Here is a 15,724-nt window from a genome sequence, read left to right on the forward strand (position 1 = left end):
TTTGTGCCACGGGTGATATGCTTTTGGGGTTTCAATGAGGGGCTTAGATCTTGCAAGATTTGGTTGGGCTCCATGAGTTTCTCTCTCTCTCTCTCTCTCTCTCTCTCTCTCTCTCTCTCTCTCTCTCTCCCTCTCTCCCTCTCGGCGTGGGGAAGGGGGGGAGGAGGGGAGGGGAGGGTGATCCCTGCAATTGTGAAAGGTGGATCAAGTGGAGAATTGCAAAACCTACAAGTTTAAGTTGAGACTCTCACACAATAATAGTTGTTAGATACCATTGTACCTAAAAGCTTAAGCTGCAAGGTTGTGAGCCAACAATGCACTTAAGCTTTTAAAATAGCGACTGGAGTTGAACTTAAAAAGGCGCAGCTCTTATACCACTTGATACAGAACCAATGTCCAACACAAAATAATTATTGGGAAATAAAACTACTGCATAGGAGCACTTTAATAAGATTACAATGCTTGGGAAATAAGAGAACTACTTTTAGCAATGTTTTAAAAGGCTTAATCGAGGCGCCTCAAGGCAAGGCATGCCTAAAATGCCTTGAGGCTTAATCTAAAATACCAAATCCCAAAAAGGCTAACGCATTACACACTGAGGCTTACCCATTTGCACAAAAGGCACGCCTTTTTTGCATTTTTACTTGAAGCTTACGCATTTTGGGTGTGTGATTCTCAAGTAAGATTTGGCTAGAAAATATTCACTCCATGTCTATATAAAAGTAATCTCATCATATGAGTTGATTCTAAAACTCTTGACCCTCAACCTTTCCAAAACAATTTAGTCGTGTCTTAGATCTTGAAAAATAATTTGAACTTTGGAATGTTATAGTTATCTCTTGTCATGATTTACGTCATGAATTTAAGTTAGAAATTTTATGGCCAACAAGTTGTTTGCAAATTATATTTGACTTTTTAGTTTACATTATATTGGTGATTTTCTTAATTTTTTCTTTATTTTTAAAATATTTAATTTATTCACATATTTTTATCTAAAAATTAAATCTCAAAAGGCTTATGCCCCAACGCCTTAAGGCTTATGCTTCGCTTCTTAAGGGTTAGAGCGCCTTGCCTTGCGCTTTCGCCTTTTAAAACACAGACTTTTAGTAACCTAAATGAACTAAATACTAAATTCCCAAACAAGATCATAAAATCTTAAAGATAATTTCTACATAACCCAAATAAAGACAACAAAAATAAAAGAAAATTACAAAAATACAATTTATCTTGCTTGTGTGCTGCCTCAGAAGTTCGTACCTATTGGCTTGGAAAGTTCAAGGAAGCTAGATGGCATGGAGGTAGGTTTCCATTAGGTATTAAAGATAGATAAAAATAGAGGAAAATATTGGCATTCTAAGCACGTGAGAGAAAGAGGTCACTCACTGAGAATGAACATTCATGTGCCGTAGAAAGCATAATGGAACCACTTTTCCCTTGCATGTCAAATAATCCCTTTTGTCAGTTTATAGCTTTACTAGAGGAGGAAGTGGAATGAAATTTTTAGGAATGAGAAGGTTCAACAAATTTTAAAATAAACACAATAAATCAAGAAGCAAGGCTCAGAACCTTGTGACCAAAGTGTAAGGAATACCAACAACAATTCTGCCGAGACACAACAACCAATTTTACATAGTTTACATCTACACTGAAATCATATGTGCATCGCACAACATATCAATAAGTGCTCAACAAGTGCAAAATTCTCAAGCATGAGCATGTTACATACCCAAATTGCACTCATTTATTGGATTTTTTCCATGCCAGCATCTACACGGGTCACGTTGACAGCCTTAAATGTGAGAAAAGTAGTAGGGAACTGGTATACCTCTGTTCCCAGTAACATAAATGGCCACAATACACCATAGACTATTTAAGAGGCATTTAACAGTGAGAACTCATAGACAATGTGGGAAGAATTTTATTTTTAAATATGGAATGGAAATTTTAGAGATTACCCTCAATATCAGGCAAATTTGCTATAAATGCTACCAGTGCAGGAGGCGTTGCTTTCCAAATTTCATCAACAGAATTTATTGTTCCACCACCAAGTACTGCAGCAGGGGGGTTTGACAAGGTGCCAGAAACAGAAGGAAACCCTGGTTCTGCTGTGCTTGGAAGAAAGCCAGTACCTTCAATTAAAAAAATCAGGTCTTCAAGCAACCATCCACATTTCAATATGTCAAAATAAATTCAAGATTTATTTCCAAGAAAGGAAATTTAATGGTTATTGAAATCATCATCTGGCAAAGTGACCAAAATTAAATGCCTAGTGAATCTTAACTCTTGAGCATACATTTTATCTTCCAAGCTTTTGCTCAAATTGGACAAATAAAATTAGCAAAATATTTGGTATAAACAGACTCACCTCACTTTCAATCATCTTCTCACCACTTCAAAAAATATTCATTTTGTGCTTGAATAGACAAATTAAACATGCAAGAGCTAAGTTGGTTTTCAAATGAAGGGGGTAAAACAACAATATTATCATTTTTTTTATATCAACATATATACTTCACGTAATTTTTTATTATTAATAACACAGACACATTAATTAATTTTTTTTTTCTTTCGGCTTAATACATTAGTTAATATTTAATATAAACCACCACACAATCAGCCATCATTAAAGAAGAACCAACAACACATGGAACCAAGACAAATAAAGTGGATTGACAGGAGTGGTCTACGGGGTTACGGCTATAAATTGTAATAAAATACGAAACCTATGTGGGGCTAGAAAACCAGATTTTTGGGATTGAATTGCTGCAGCTTACATTAATCTATAAAAACTCTAATCACAACAAGGCATCAAAGCAATGGTGGCTAATCTAGGCTTTCAATAATCTCATACCCCATCTTGTCTGATCAGTTTCCCACTAGACTGCAGAATCATTACTGTGGATGTGAGAGTTTGTTAATGATTTCAACCATAAAGGTTGGGTTTTCAATTCACCCAATGATGTTCAGTTTTCAAACCCTATCCAACACCCCCCCCCCCAAAAAAAAAAAAAAAGAGCAAAAAAAAACAGCAAACAATGAAGCAGAAAAACAAAACGAGAGGGATCAATGTCTAAGTCAGAGGAGTAGATGTTTGTTATGTAGACTGGGTTCAGTCAGCAAACCTAGATCATATTGCATCAAGCTAATAGAAGTCATTTGTCTCACAAGTTTCAAAGATCAGTTTGTGCTTTGCTTGCTCTGTTACTAAATATAGTTGTACCAATCATGGTCTTAACTTTCCACAAAAGTTTTGCAATTTCCACTTTTCACCATCCTCAAAATCGAAATGGCAGCCAATTTCCATTTTGTTTACAAATTTCTGCAAGACATTTGAAATTTATCAAATTTCAAATTCAAAATTTCAGAAAAATTTTTCGAAATTCTAACGAAACAAAATTTCCATGAAAATCAAATTTAAGATCCAAAACCTGAATTGAAATTTCTCTCTTAATTTATCTTCTTTATATGGTAGGACTAAACATTAGTACAAGAAGGATGTTGATTATAGTTTTCAGACTTTTGAAATTATATGAAAAATTAAACAACCTTCTTTCATTTGCCCACCTATGTCTACATTGTGTACCTTTGTACTGAATAATATTTAATTGATTTCTAAATTTAATTTATATTAACTGAATATGTTTAATATGATTTTTTATAGTACACTATTGCACCTTATAGATCACATAGTTGACCTTGATGTATTTTGTTTATAATATTTTAGCTCTACATCACGCATTATTATTTCCATTATCATGCATTATTATTTCCATTAATAGTTTCTAAAATTTAATTAAAAGAATTCCATGCTTTCTTACAAATTTCCATTATTTTTTAGAATCGAAATTGAAATTGACATTGGTGTCAAAATTTCAACAAAAATTTACTTCGAAGCCTCTAAATTTTAGTCAAAATCGAAATCTAAGACCTTGGTATCAACTGCCTGCAAGCAATTTGCATCTTAACTTCTGATACTAATTAGCCTGAGATATTTCAATAACGAGAAGTACAAGTCTGACAGCAGTCTTTTTACATCTTCACTTCCTATTTCCATTACCACTGTAAACCCAACGGGTATAACTAACTATTTACAATTGGCAACATGCATAGAGACCTATCTTATTGGGAAAAAAAAAAAAGCTAAATCATCTAATTGATTCTCTTCTTACACAATAAAAAATATGCAGACTGAATTGCTGATGATGTAGAGACTAAAACTTGGTTGTGGAATGGCATAAGCCCTACTGTCAGTAATGATTTAATGGTTTTACCAATGGCAAGGGCCGCCTAAGTCCTCTAGGATCAAGTTAAGTAAACCTATTCTGGAAGAAGCAATATTTCCAAGATCTTGATTTCTTTTCCATTAAAGGATGACAAGAATGTCAAAACATATTATTCCACCCTTTTCCAGCAAACATCAAGAACTTAATTTGTATCCACCCACATCTGGAAATGTGAAAGAATAGCATAAATACCATGAGATGCTATGCACTGCTCACCTCATATGTGGTCTTCTTCTTCCTTTTCCTTCTTACCTTCTCCATCTCTCACTCCCAATTATGTCTCTTTCCCTGTTCTGTTTCTGGTTTTTCTATTCTCTGCTCAATTTCTAATCCCTTGGTCTTCCTGCAGCAGTTTCCTCCCTCCTTCCTTCTCGTCCTCTTCTCCCATCTCTATTTCTCTCCTCAATTCTCTCATCCTGTTTCTTTCTGTTGCTGTCCTACATCAATGAGGGGGCTAGAGATCATTTAGTAGGGCAGGTAATAGTGAGTATATCTAAGAGGGAGGGGGGCCTTGGATCTTGGTAATTAGTAACCAAAAACATTTCCTTGGTGGGGAAGCGGTTATGGTGCTTTCTGTTAGACCCTAATTTTATTTGGCATATGGTAATTCATAGTAAGTCTGGGCGGCTTCAGCAAAATGGGTGGGATGCTACAGTTGGAGTTAATAAATTTGTGTCACAGATTTATCATCATTTTGGTTCCAATATTTGTTATAAGGTTGATAATAGGGAGAGATTTCAGTTTTAGGAAGATATTTGAATTGGGAGACCTGTTTTACTTGTTTGTACCCTTGATTGTTTCATTAATCTGCTGTTGTTGAATCTCAGATTTCTTTTCCCTGCAAGAGGGTGGTCAATCTTGGGATTTTCAGTTTATGTGAAACCTTATTGAGATGGAGACTGAACATATTGTCCTTTTGTTGAATGTACTAATTTCATTTCTACTCATTTGGGGAGGTATAGAAGAGTTTAGTTGCTTGAGTCCTCTGGGTATTTCTCTTGGAAGTTTTTCTGTCATTTGATTCATGATATTCTTGTGTTATTCCTTTTGGCCTACATTCTTTTATCTGGAAGGCAAAAGGACCTAAATTAAGGCTTTTGTCAACTATGATCCTTAACCAAATTAATGATTCGCTTCAGAAGCAGAGACCAGACAAAGACTTGCCACGATGTTTATGTCCTTTGCATTAGGACAGGGCAGAAATGTATGCATCTTTTCTTACGTTGCCTGTCTGCTTGGACTCTTTGGAACACATTGTTCGGTGTTACAGGGGAGCAATGGGTTACTCCATCTTCTTTGGAAGCTTTTTGTCTTGTTATTTTTAGAGGATTTGGTGAACAAGAGAAAGGAAGGGTCTAGGGCTTTTATGTGTTTTTTTCTGTTATCTGGTGTATTAGGCTCGAGAGGAGTGCAAGAATTTTTAACGGGGTTGGTGCTTCATCTTAGTTGGTTTGGAGCAGAGTGGTTTTCCTTGCATAATCATGGTGAACTGATCGTGGTTTTCTTAGAAATGTTTTTTTAGAAGTTTTGCAGAGAGATTGGACTGCTTTATTTCACCCAAGTCATTCCATAGTGCTTTACTTTCTTCATTTATGCTTGTATTCATGGAGGATCAAGAGTCTTCTTCTTACGTCATTCTCCGTTTCTTTGTATTTTTCACCTCCTTAATAACATTCCTTGCATATCAAAAAAAATAAAAATGTATGTGAGGCTATCATTTCTTTATGGGTTCTCTTCCTGCAGCTCACTCTTACTGAAAACCATAATTACAACACCCTGTCATTCCAGTTACAACTTGCTTGACCCCAGCAAAAAAGGAAGATATACACTGAAGGGACCAAATCTGAACTAAACATGAAACTTTGGATTCTATTCTTTTCTATAACTATATGAGCATGTGTGCATAAAGATTAGAATCGTCTAGTTTCATAGTTCTGAAGTCATTTATTGACATAGATATACATGCATAACACAAGAAAAACCTAAGAAGTCAAGTTTTGTTGAGCAAGTCCTATATGTTCACAGGTAGTTCACGCATAATTTTCTTAAATTTATTTTATAGTATCAGTGTAGCGTGAACAACATAACTTATGAACAAATTAAAAAAAAAATACAGGAACCCCATAAATTAAACTGCTTCACTGCAAGCAAACAAATTGACGTTAAACTTTAGAATCTCAAACTGGCAGAGCAGAAAAATATTTTAATCCAGAGATCACTAGGTGAATGGTTATCAATCTGGAGTGGCATACCAGGCTTTTGCCTTGGGTCATAAATCAGCATCCTTGAGGTATCTGGATAAACAACTTTAGCGGATGGATTTGAATTGGGGGTCGTTCCTGAAGAACCTTTATCTGCATATAATGAATGAGACATACCCCATGACAACCAAGAAAGAGGGATGGAATATCATTTTGAAAAAATCAAAAATTTTGTATGACCTGTAAAAGCAGCTCCATTATGCAGAGCTGACTTATCTGCTTTCTTATTCATGTTTTTAGCAAGCCACTGACAAAATCAAATCAAAATGATGCATTAGAACCTTAAAAAAACATTGAAGTATAAATCAAGAAGATTTTGCTGCTATAAACTGTTGGATGCATATCTCTTTATTGATCAGCATATTAAATTGCATGGGAATGCCTAGAAACAAATATATGTAAATTAATCAATCAAAATCGAATGTAGATGCCTAAAAAGAAATATATATATAATAAATGTAATAACACTACATAAACAAATAAAATTCATTCACAATGATTGAAAGACATTATTAGATTTCCATTCTACCTAAAAGCTTATGCTGCAACAGTTGTGAGTCAACAAGGTATATCAAGGCTTCCATCCTTAAACATTCCCCCACACAAGCAGCCAGATTGCACATGGAGAAACAAAAAAATGATAAATCACAACCATTTCAGGGAATATAATAGTTTTAAAACAACCCAACAATAAATGCATGCAACAAGACTAGACCTAGGACTTCTTGGGAACCATGGGCTTTGATATCATGTCAGATTTTCACTTTATGTAAAAGCTTAAACTGTTAGGTTGTGGGCCAACAATGTCTATTTTAAGAGACACATTCATCAATGATCAATCTTTGCATCATTTCCATTGACAATTTTTGGTTTATAGTAACATGCCCAGGATAGTCTCTACAGTCATAAAATTGATTTATTTTCACTTTTTACTTTAGTAATCTGATATCCCGTGGCATTCAGTACATAGACACTGGGTATAGAAGGTTAGCAAGTTAATTTTTTAGTGAAATCTTTCAGATAAAATTCAAAAAAAAAAGCCAAAGTCAAGCTAAGAACTTGCCCAATAATTTCCCTTGTCACCATGTATTCTATGAAATGTAATTTCAAAAATTAATAGCACTTGTAGATTTTGATATCTTGGATCTATTAGGCAAGCGGAAGGGGAAATCGAAGAGGAGGTAATACATAGAATTAAAGCAAGTTGGGTAAAATGGAGGAGTGCATCAAATGTGTGCTGTGTTCACAGAATACCCTTAAAACTTAGGAAATTTCCATAAGATGGCTATAAGGCCAGCAATGCTTTATAGATGTTGGGTAACTAAGAAACATGTACAAAAAGTAAAAGTTGCTGAAATGCGAATATTTAGGTGGACGAGCAGCATACCATTAAAAGATAAATTAAGAAACGAGCATATAAGCACAACTCTAGGCATAAAACTAGCTAAAGACAAGACAAGGGAAAGGCGGCTTAGATGGTTTGGGCATTAAATGCAGGCCTAGTGATACATCTGTGCGGTGTGAGTTAGTTATTGTTTTTCACATGAAAAGGAGCAAGGGTAGACCTAAAATAACATGGAATGAGGCAGTGAGGAAGAATTTAATAGCTCTTAATATAATAGAGGAAAATGCCCATCAAGTAAGCCTATTTTTGTTAGTCAAACTTATTATTTAAGATTACAGCAATCAATGATCTGATGAATCAATTATGGAATTTAATAATTTAATAATGTATTAAGATATCGTCTTAATCATTAAGATTAATTCAAAAAGATTTGGTTGATTTTCAAAAATGTTTCAAACTTGCATCTGAGTTTCCAAAAAAAGACAAGGTCGAAAAAGGCTTTCTTTAATTTGATGACAATTCAAGAAGGTTTGCTCATGCTGAAATTTTGTTGAAAGAATGAAAATGGATAACTGGACTTACTTTGCAAGCTCGGGCTTGGGGAAAAAATGAGCCAAAAAGTTGCCTTAATTAAATTTTTAATATTTTGACTAAAGTTCTGTAATTTCGGCTAAAAATTACAAAATAAAAATTAAAGTGCATTTTTCCTTTCAACCCTACCCAAAATCAGAAAATTTGGCCAAAGTTTCAGTAATTTTGAAGAAATTCAATACCTTGCCCTTGCATTATTTAAATGTAAAATGCGAGGAGACACACCAAATTGATTGAAAATTGAGAACTTCTTTTATTAAAAAGAAAAGAAGAAGAAATTTTATTAAGAAAGGAGAAGAAACACAATCTAAAAGAGGTCAAGAAAAAATTTTAAAAGAAAAATTACTGAAAATGAAAGAAATAAGAAAAGTAATTAAGAAAACTACTTTTTAACCCCTTCTATCATAGTTTAAAAGGCAAAAACACCGACCACCCCTGAAGTTTCAAAAATCCCATGGACCTCCCTTAAGGTTCAAATGATGCAGATCTTTCTGCTAAATATAAGGGGAGGTATGTGTCTTTTTGGTCTTGAGCTTGAAACATCAAAGGAGGTCCTTGAGTTCTAAAACCTTAAGGGAGTTTATGTTTTTTTACCAAACTTCAAGAGCGGTCAATGTCTTTTATCCTAATTTAAATGAACAGCGCAAATTAGCTAATTCCCTTTGGCCCTTTCCCATCCTCCTTTTACCTCCCTCAAACCTAACTTCATTACCTATAGGATTAAAGAACCACAAGCCCATCTTATCCAACATTTTCTGAGCTTCTAAAGTTCTCCCCATTTATTTCATCCATTGGAATAGGCAAAATCTTGTCCTTAAATTGTTCTTTGTCACCAAATTCCATCATCTTTTAAGATAGCAATAGCCTCCAGACCTCCCATCGACAATAAATCTCCAAATAAACCAGATGAATCATAACCAAAGCCATATTGTTCCTGAAATTCATCCAAGATCATAGCCAAATGGATTCCTATTGCTCTCCAATACATCACCCCTTCATCTTCTCTTTCCCTTTGCTAACCTTCCCATCTCATCTATAACCACTAAAACTCAAAGATTCTACAGTGCACAAACTCCCTCGCACTTCTTAAGATTTTCTTTGTTCTCCTACTAGGCTCAAACTCGCTGGGAATTAGAACCTTTTCCCATATCCAAACCAGCCTCCCCAGCATGCCTACTGACATAAACCTTATTACAACAAACATTTTCACCCATTCTTCCCTTCCTCGTAACCTTATCCTCCCATCATCTTCTCTCTAAAATCCTTGAGCCCCCACCCTGCCCCGCCCCATCCCTTACTAATCTTTTCAAGACAACAGCCCTCTCCACAAAGTACACAAAGACTTAGCCAACTCCCACACTTGCCCAAACCATTACTTTGAAGTTTGAACCTTCTTCTACTGTATAGATATGATAAAAGGTCTCAAAATAATCAATGCCATGTGTTTGAGTGTGGCCAGAATCAACACCATATATTTGGTTATACCCCATGCCAACCAATTGAGCCTTAAGCAATTCAATAGAGCTGTAAGGAATATATTCGATGGTGCAGACCAAACAACATCTAATGAACTCCATATTGGGAAATAGAAGCACCAAGTCTCGTGTCCGCCAAGTGGTCAAAGCATCCATTTCTACATCCATTGCGTGCTTCCACCTTGGCATAGAGAGCACTTCAACATGTAAGGAAGAGGTAGAAGCAAAGGAAGTAGACAAGGCAAAAGAACACATAGGACTAGGAAGCTAGTAACTAAAACATAATGAGCAATATGATGAGCGACTAAGGACTGCTGAGTTCATGTTCAAGTAGCTTATCAAGTGAACAATTGGAAAATCCATGCCAAGGATGGATTTCTGAAACCTCAAGTCGAAATAGTGAAGGACAAACAAGGCGGCTACATGGTGCCAGTGATGCATGTGCCTACTTTCCATCATTCATAAACCCTCAATTGTTTCTTTGGGTCAATAACTAATGGATTCAAATGAGAAGTAGAAGTTTTCTAAAGAGGAACATGGTTTGGACTAGGAGTTGTCCAAGGAGGACTAGACACTAGAGAAATAAGGAGTCCCCTTCAAAAAGGTAAAATCAACCCTGACATATTTGTTGCGATTGTGGAGATCATAACATCTATAGCATTTGTAACAACACGTGCGCCCAAAGACACAAGGTACAACAAAGAACATAGATGTTCTTGGGTACACAATATAAAAGGGAATTTTCCCCACTCACCTAACAAGAGACATTTAGTAGCATGAGGAGAGAACTTGTGGAACATGAACAACACATTTACACCCAGAGATATTAGGCACAACAGAGAACATGGATTTTTATAGGTAGATGATGGAAAAGGTAATCTTTCCTGCTAGAACATAGAAGGCTATCCTATTAAGTAGAAAACATGCTATAGAAAAGCATCAGCCCAAAAGGTGAAAGGAACATGCATGTGAAAGAGTAGAGCTTGTGCTATGTCAAGAAAATTTCAATTTTTCCATTTAGTTCCTCCATTCTACTTTGGGCAAGGAAGCACCGATACCAACATAAGACACATACAACAATTTTCAAAAATTAGGACACGACATGGATGGGATATGTCAATTAATATTTATCAAATTACATATATATATATGTATATATTTAGTCAATTAATATATATATATATATGTATGTATATTTAAATTTAGGCATCTTTCCCTTTTAGATGACAAATGTTGTGGTAATTTTAATTTAAAATGAAATATAAGCATAATTCACGCAACATAATCAATTAACACATTTTATGTAACGACCCAAAAAAAAAAAAAATTATTATTATTAATTAATTAATTATTATTAAGGAAATTAATTAAAGTAATAAATAAATAAAAGGAATAGTGTGGAAAAAAAATTGAAATAAGGATATATATTGAGTTATGTATATGTGTGTATGTGTGTGTGTGTGTGTGTGTATATATATATATATATATATGTAAAGTTATTAGATAATAATGGATGAAGTAAAAAAAAAAAAGAAAAGGAAAAGAAAAAGAAAAGTTAAAGCTTCTTACAGAAGCTTATATATATATAAAGTTATTAGATAATAATGGATGAAGTAAAAAAAAAGAGTTAGTGATTAAGTCTTGATGGAAGCACCTGAACAAGTAGAAGCAGAAGCTCAACTGGCGCAGACAGAAAGAGAAAAAGAAAAAAAAAAAAAATAATATTCTCTCAGCTCACGCTCTCCATTCCTCTTCTTTACACGATTTCGCGGCGGATTCTCGCCCGATTAAAAATCCGAGAATACCACCGAACTCCATTTTCCGCCACCGACATATCTACCAAAGTGGATTTATCGTAAGAGTAACATGGGCATTTCTCCTGGGGTAAGCCAAATTCTCATTCTTGTCTTAATTTTTCCTAAATTTTAAGTCAAATTGACGATCGGACGTCACCACGAGAATCTAGAGATGATTCTTTACAAATCTAGTGGAGCGGATTTCTTGTAGGGTCGTTGTAGAAATAGCCCAAAATTAGGATAAATGGGTTATTTAGAAATTAATTGTTATTTAATTATTGTAAATTAGGAAATGTTAAAATAATATTTTATCAGATTTAATTTAATTGAATCAGGGTTCGGGTGAGCGCCGCAAGTATAAGTTTGGGAGCCCTGCAGGCGTGATTCAGGGAATCAAGTAAGGGGGAATAAAATTATATCAGTATTTTATTAAAGTGAACCCGTTATTTACGAGCATACGAAATTTATTATTTATCTATATGATTTTCAGAATAGTCTGATTACTAGAAAAATGATGATTTTGGTTTAAGGTTATATTTGGAATAATTGTTTATGATATTAAATTCGTGTGACATGGGAGTAATTTTTTCCTAATAAATTGAATATGAATTACTGTGGTATTTGGGTTTGCACGTGGGAGTATTTGGAATGATTATGACATGATGAATGAATTGTTATGTTTGACTCCTGTGTGAAAATGTATTGATCAGTTGGGATACTGTGTGGGAAATGAATTGATTTGTTGGATTCTTGTGTGGAAATGCATTGATGCGTCTGTGTGAACTAACTAGGTTGGTTATTCGTATGCATCTCAATATAACGTTGGCATGAGGAGGTTGTTATATTGCCTAGATATAAATCGTGATATGACGTCGGCAGATCGAGGAGCTTGTCATATTGTCATTTATATGGGGTAGAACATTGGCAAGTCGAGGAGCTTGTTCTACTGATGTATGACGGGTAGGTCATGGGGATTGGATACTGGTGAATAGTGGTGCCTGTGTAGGCCACGTATTGCGGAAGCTGAAGTGGTGCCTATGTGGGTCACATTATATCCTGTGTGGATAATGGCACCTATGTGGGTCATGTTGTGTACCCTGTGTGGGTAGTGGTGCCTGTGTGAGCCACGTTATATCCTTTGTGGATAATGGCGGGTGTGTGGGTCATGTTATGTACCCTGTGTGTGGAGTGGTGCCTGTGTGGGCCACGTGTAGATAAGAAGTACGTAGGTACCTGTGTGGGTCACATACTGACATGTACGCAGTTGCTCTGTGTGGGCACGTACTGAGGACATTGGAAGATGAAGTATGAGATGCATGATTCCTATATGGATGTGTTGTGCATGTGAATTTAATTAAAACATAATAGTAATGGTATAGCATATTGTGAATGCATGTGTGTGCATGCGGCGAAGTAAACAGACCACCGGGGGCTGACTGAGAAAGGCGAGTGCTCTGCTAGGTAGTTTCTTGGTATCAGTGCAAAGGGATGCTACTTGTATGGGCAGGTAGACATCCCGATCCTTGGAAACCTTTGCCTTTAAAATAATAAAGATGTGTGTATTGGCGGTGAGGTAATTCTTCACTTGATGGCTTACTGAGTAAGATGAGTGCTCTGGTAGGTAGTTTTTAGTACCAGAGCAAAGGGAAGCTACTTATATGGACGGGTAATCTTTCCTATCCTTGGGGACTTTCGTCTGCATAAAAATTATGTACTTATGCTTATTGGATGTGTGTATGATATTAGATGTCGAACATGTTATTAATGGTACATTTTCTCAGTTATTGTTGATATTATGTGAGAAAAAGTTTATTTTGAAATATAAATATTAAAACCCAGTTGTCACACACTGTTATAATTTATTCCACCCTTACTGAGAAGTGTCTCACCCTAATGGATTAACAATTTTTCAGGTTCTTCTGGAGACCAGGTTTAAAGGCCTAGGCTGGGACTGTTTTTGTTGGTTTCTTTTTGGGGTATTGTGAGATACTGATATATGTATAGATATATGTGTATGAGATTATGTTTTAAATACTGGTTGTGGAGATAGACAATTAGATGTTGTAGTGTTTGTTTTTGGGTTGTTATATAGAACTCAGGTATTTATTTGAGATTATTTATTTATATTACGCTGCGTGCATGATAATTATGGTATCAGATGCAGGTGATTGGAACACGTGGCACCCGAGCCCCACTTGGCGGGTTCGGGGCGCCACATTTTACAAACTACATTTATACAATTATCAACTACATTCACACTATGGAATATTGTGGGGGGCAGTAGAAGGGGTAGGGGTAGACCTAAAATAACTTGGAAGGAGATAGTGAGTAAGGATTTAATATCCTTGAATCTATCAAAAGAAATCCATGATCGCATAAATTGGCGGAAAAGGATTCATACAACCGATGCCATTTAGTGGGACTAAGGCTTAGTTTTGTTGTTGTTTGTTATTCACACTATGGAATATTGGTCCAATACAAAAAAAAAAAAAAAAAAAAAAGGAAGAAGAAAAAAACAACTGAAGGTTGATTGTGGTAATGCGCATGGCTTATTAAAAAATTAATTTAAAAAAAAAGCAATTAATAGAATGTGGCAAACTAGAAATTGCTTCAAAGAGGGGGAATTCTAAAAGCTAGAAGGTTCACGGTGTTCTATAAGGCTGGTGGGCCTCAAGGAACTAAAGTCCAACCATTCCATCTAAGAACATCTTACCCCCATTTGGTTTACGAAACCAAGCCTAGAATGGAATCAAATTTTAAGAATAGAATTGTATTCTTGTGTTTGATTTGCGGAATCAAGGGCGGAATACAATTTCTCCTAGAATATTAATTCCATTATTTGGGGGAATGGTGATTCCTCCTTTAATTCACGGGAATTACAATTCCATTCCTACTTGTATTCTTTAGAGAACTATTACAAACCTCAACAAATTAGATAATATTGGAACTTCCCAAAACCCTAAACAACCAAAAAATCAAAAGCAGCATAGTTGCAACGCAGATTGCATCTTTCTCTCTCAAAATAGCCCTAGCCACAACATTGTCTCTTTACCTGGATCGTCACTGCCCTAGCTGCAGTACATCCTCTCTCTGTGTGCCTGTGATATGGCACAATGAAGCCACCAAGTAGCCATCTCTCTCTCTCAAAACAGGTGGGTCGGTGTGCTTGTTGATCAGATATTAAAATTTCCAGTGGCAGCCATACATTCAAAATTTGATTCAAAGATCCATCTGATATAGCTTGGTTGCATCTATTCTAGTGGCTTGTTCATCAAATTTTCAAAGTTCAAAATATGATCAACAAGAGGGTCTTCGAATGATTTTCGTTGAATTTAAAAATGACATGTCATATGGTAGATAGCTTTGGCAGTTTAATGGTTTTGGGTCTCTCTTTACTAGAAATTTGACAATAGGTAAAGGAATTTTTCCATTTGGAAACTCCATCAAGTCTTGCAATCAACAGCACATACAATCTTTGAAGCACAAAAAGAGAAAAAAACAAAAAACAAAAAATATGCAATATGCAATTATTTTCCAAGTCCATGTATAGTTAAAACTCCATCAGCATTATGCATTGAAATTTTTATTTTTTTTTTCTACGTATTATGCATTGAATGTTATGTTGCTTTTTTCTTTCTTATTTTAAGTTTTGTCTCCGTCCTTTGCTGATGAGATATTGTGAGATAAATGCTAAAACCATTATTCAAATAAATTGAAGTGGAAGAAGTCAAATTCATGATAACAAAGTTCTAAATGTACCATTAGTTGTTTAACTTCAGTGCTGATATATTCTCGAGGTGGTTATATATTGTCTATTGATTCAATTATATAGTCAATCATCTTTCAAAACTTCATATTTTTTTATTGATGTGATCCTTTCCTGATTAATGTATTGTGCCTCTCAAGCCTCTTTCTTCAAACAACTCTTTCTAGGCAAATAATTATTATTATCATTAAATTTTGTCTGCATGTG

General features: G+C 35.2%; 1 protein-coding gene across 3 annotated transcripts in view; it reads right to left on the minus strand.

Moving 5' to 3' along the window:
• LOC131144079 (cleavage stimulation factor subunit 77) overlaps positions 1–15,724 on the minus strand; it is a 136,691-nt gene that overhangs the window by 12,169 nt on the left and 108,798 nt on the right. For all 3 annotated transcript variants that reach the window (XM_058092454.1, XM_058092455.1, XM_058092456.1), the window contains 3 exons: positions 6,725–6,791; positions 6,536–6,637; positions 1,956–2,129 (listed from right to left, as the gene is read on the minus strand). In XM_058092454.1, the coding sequence (XP_057948437.1) occupies positions 1,956–2,129; positions 6,536–6,637; positions 6,725–6,791 (343 nt within the window). The remainder of the gene's footprint in view (positions 1–1,955; positions 2,130–6,535; positions 6,638–6,724; positions 6,792–15,724) is intronic.

This window comes from Malania oleifera, chromosome 12 (genome assembly GCF_029873635.1).
Source record: "Malania oleifera isolate guangnan ecotype guangnan chromosome 12, ASM2987363v1, whole genome shotgun sequence".
NCBI lineage: Eukaryota > Viridiplantae > Streptophyta > Magnoliopsida > Santalales > Ximeniaceae > Malania > Malania oleifera.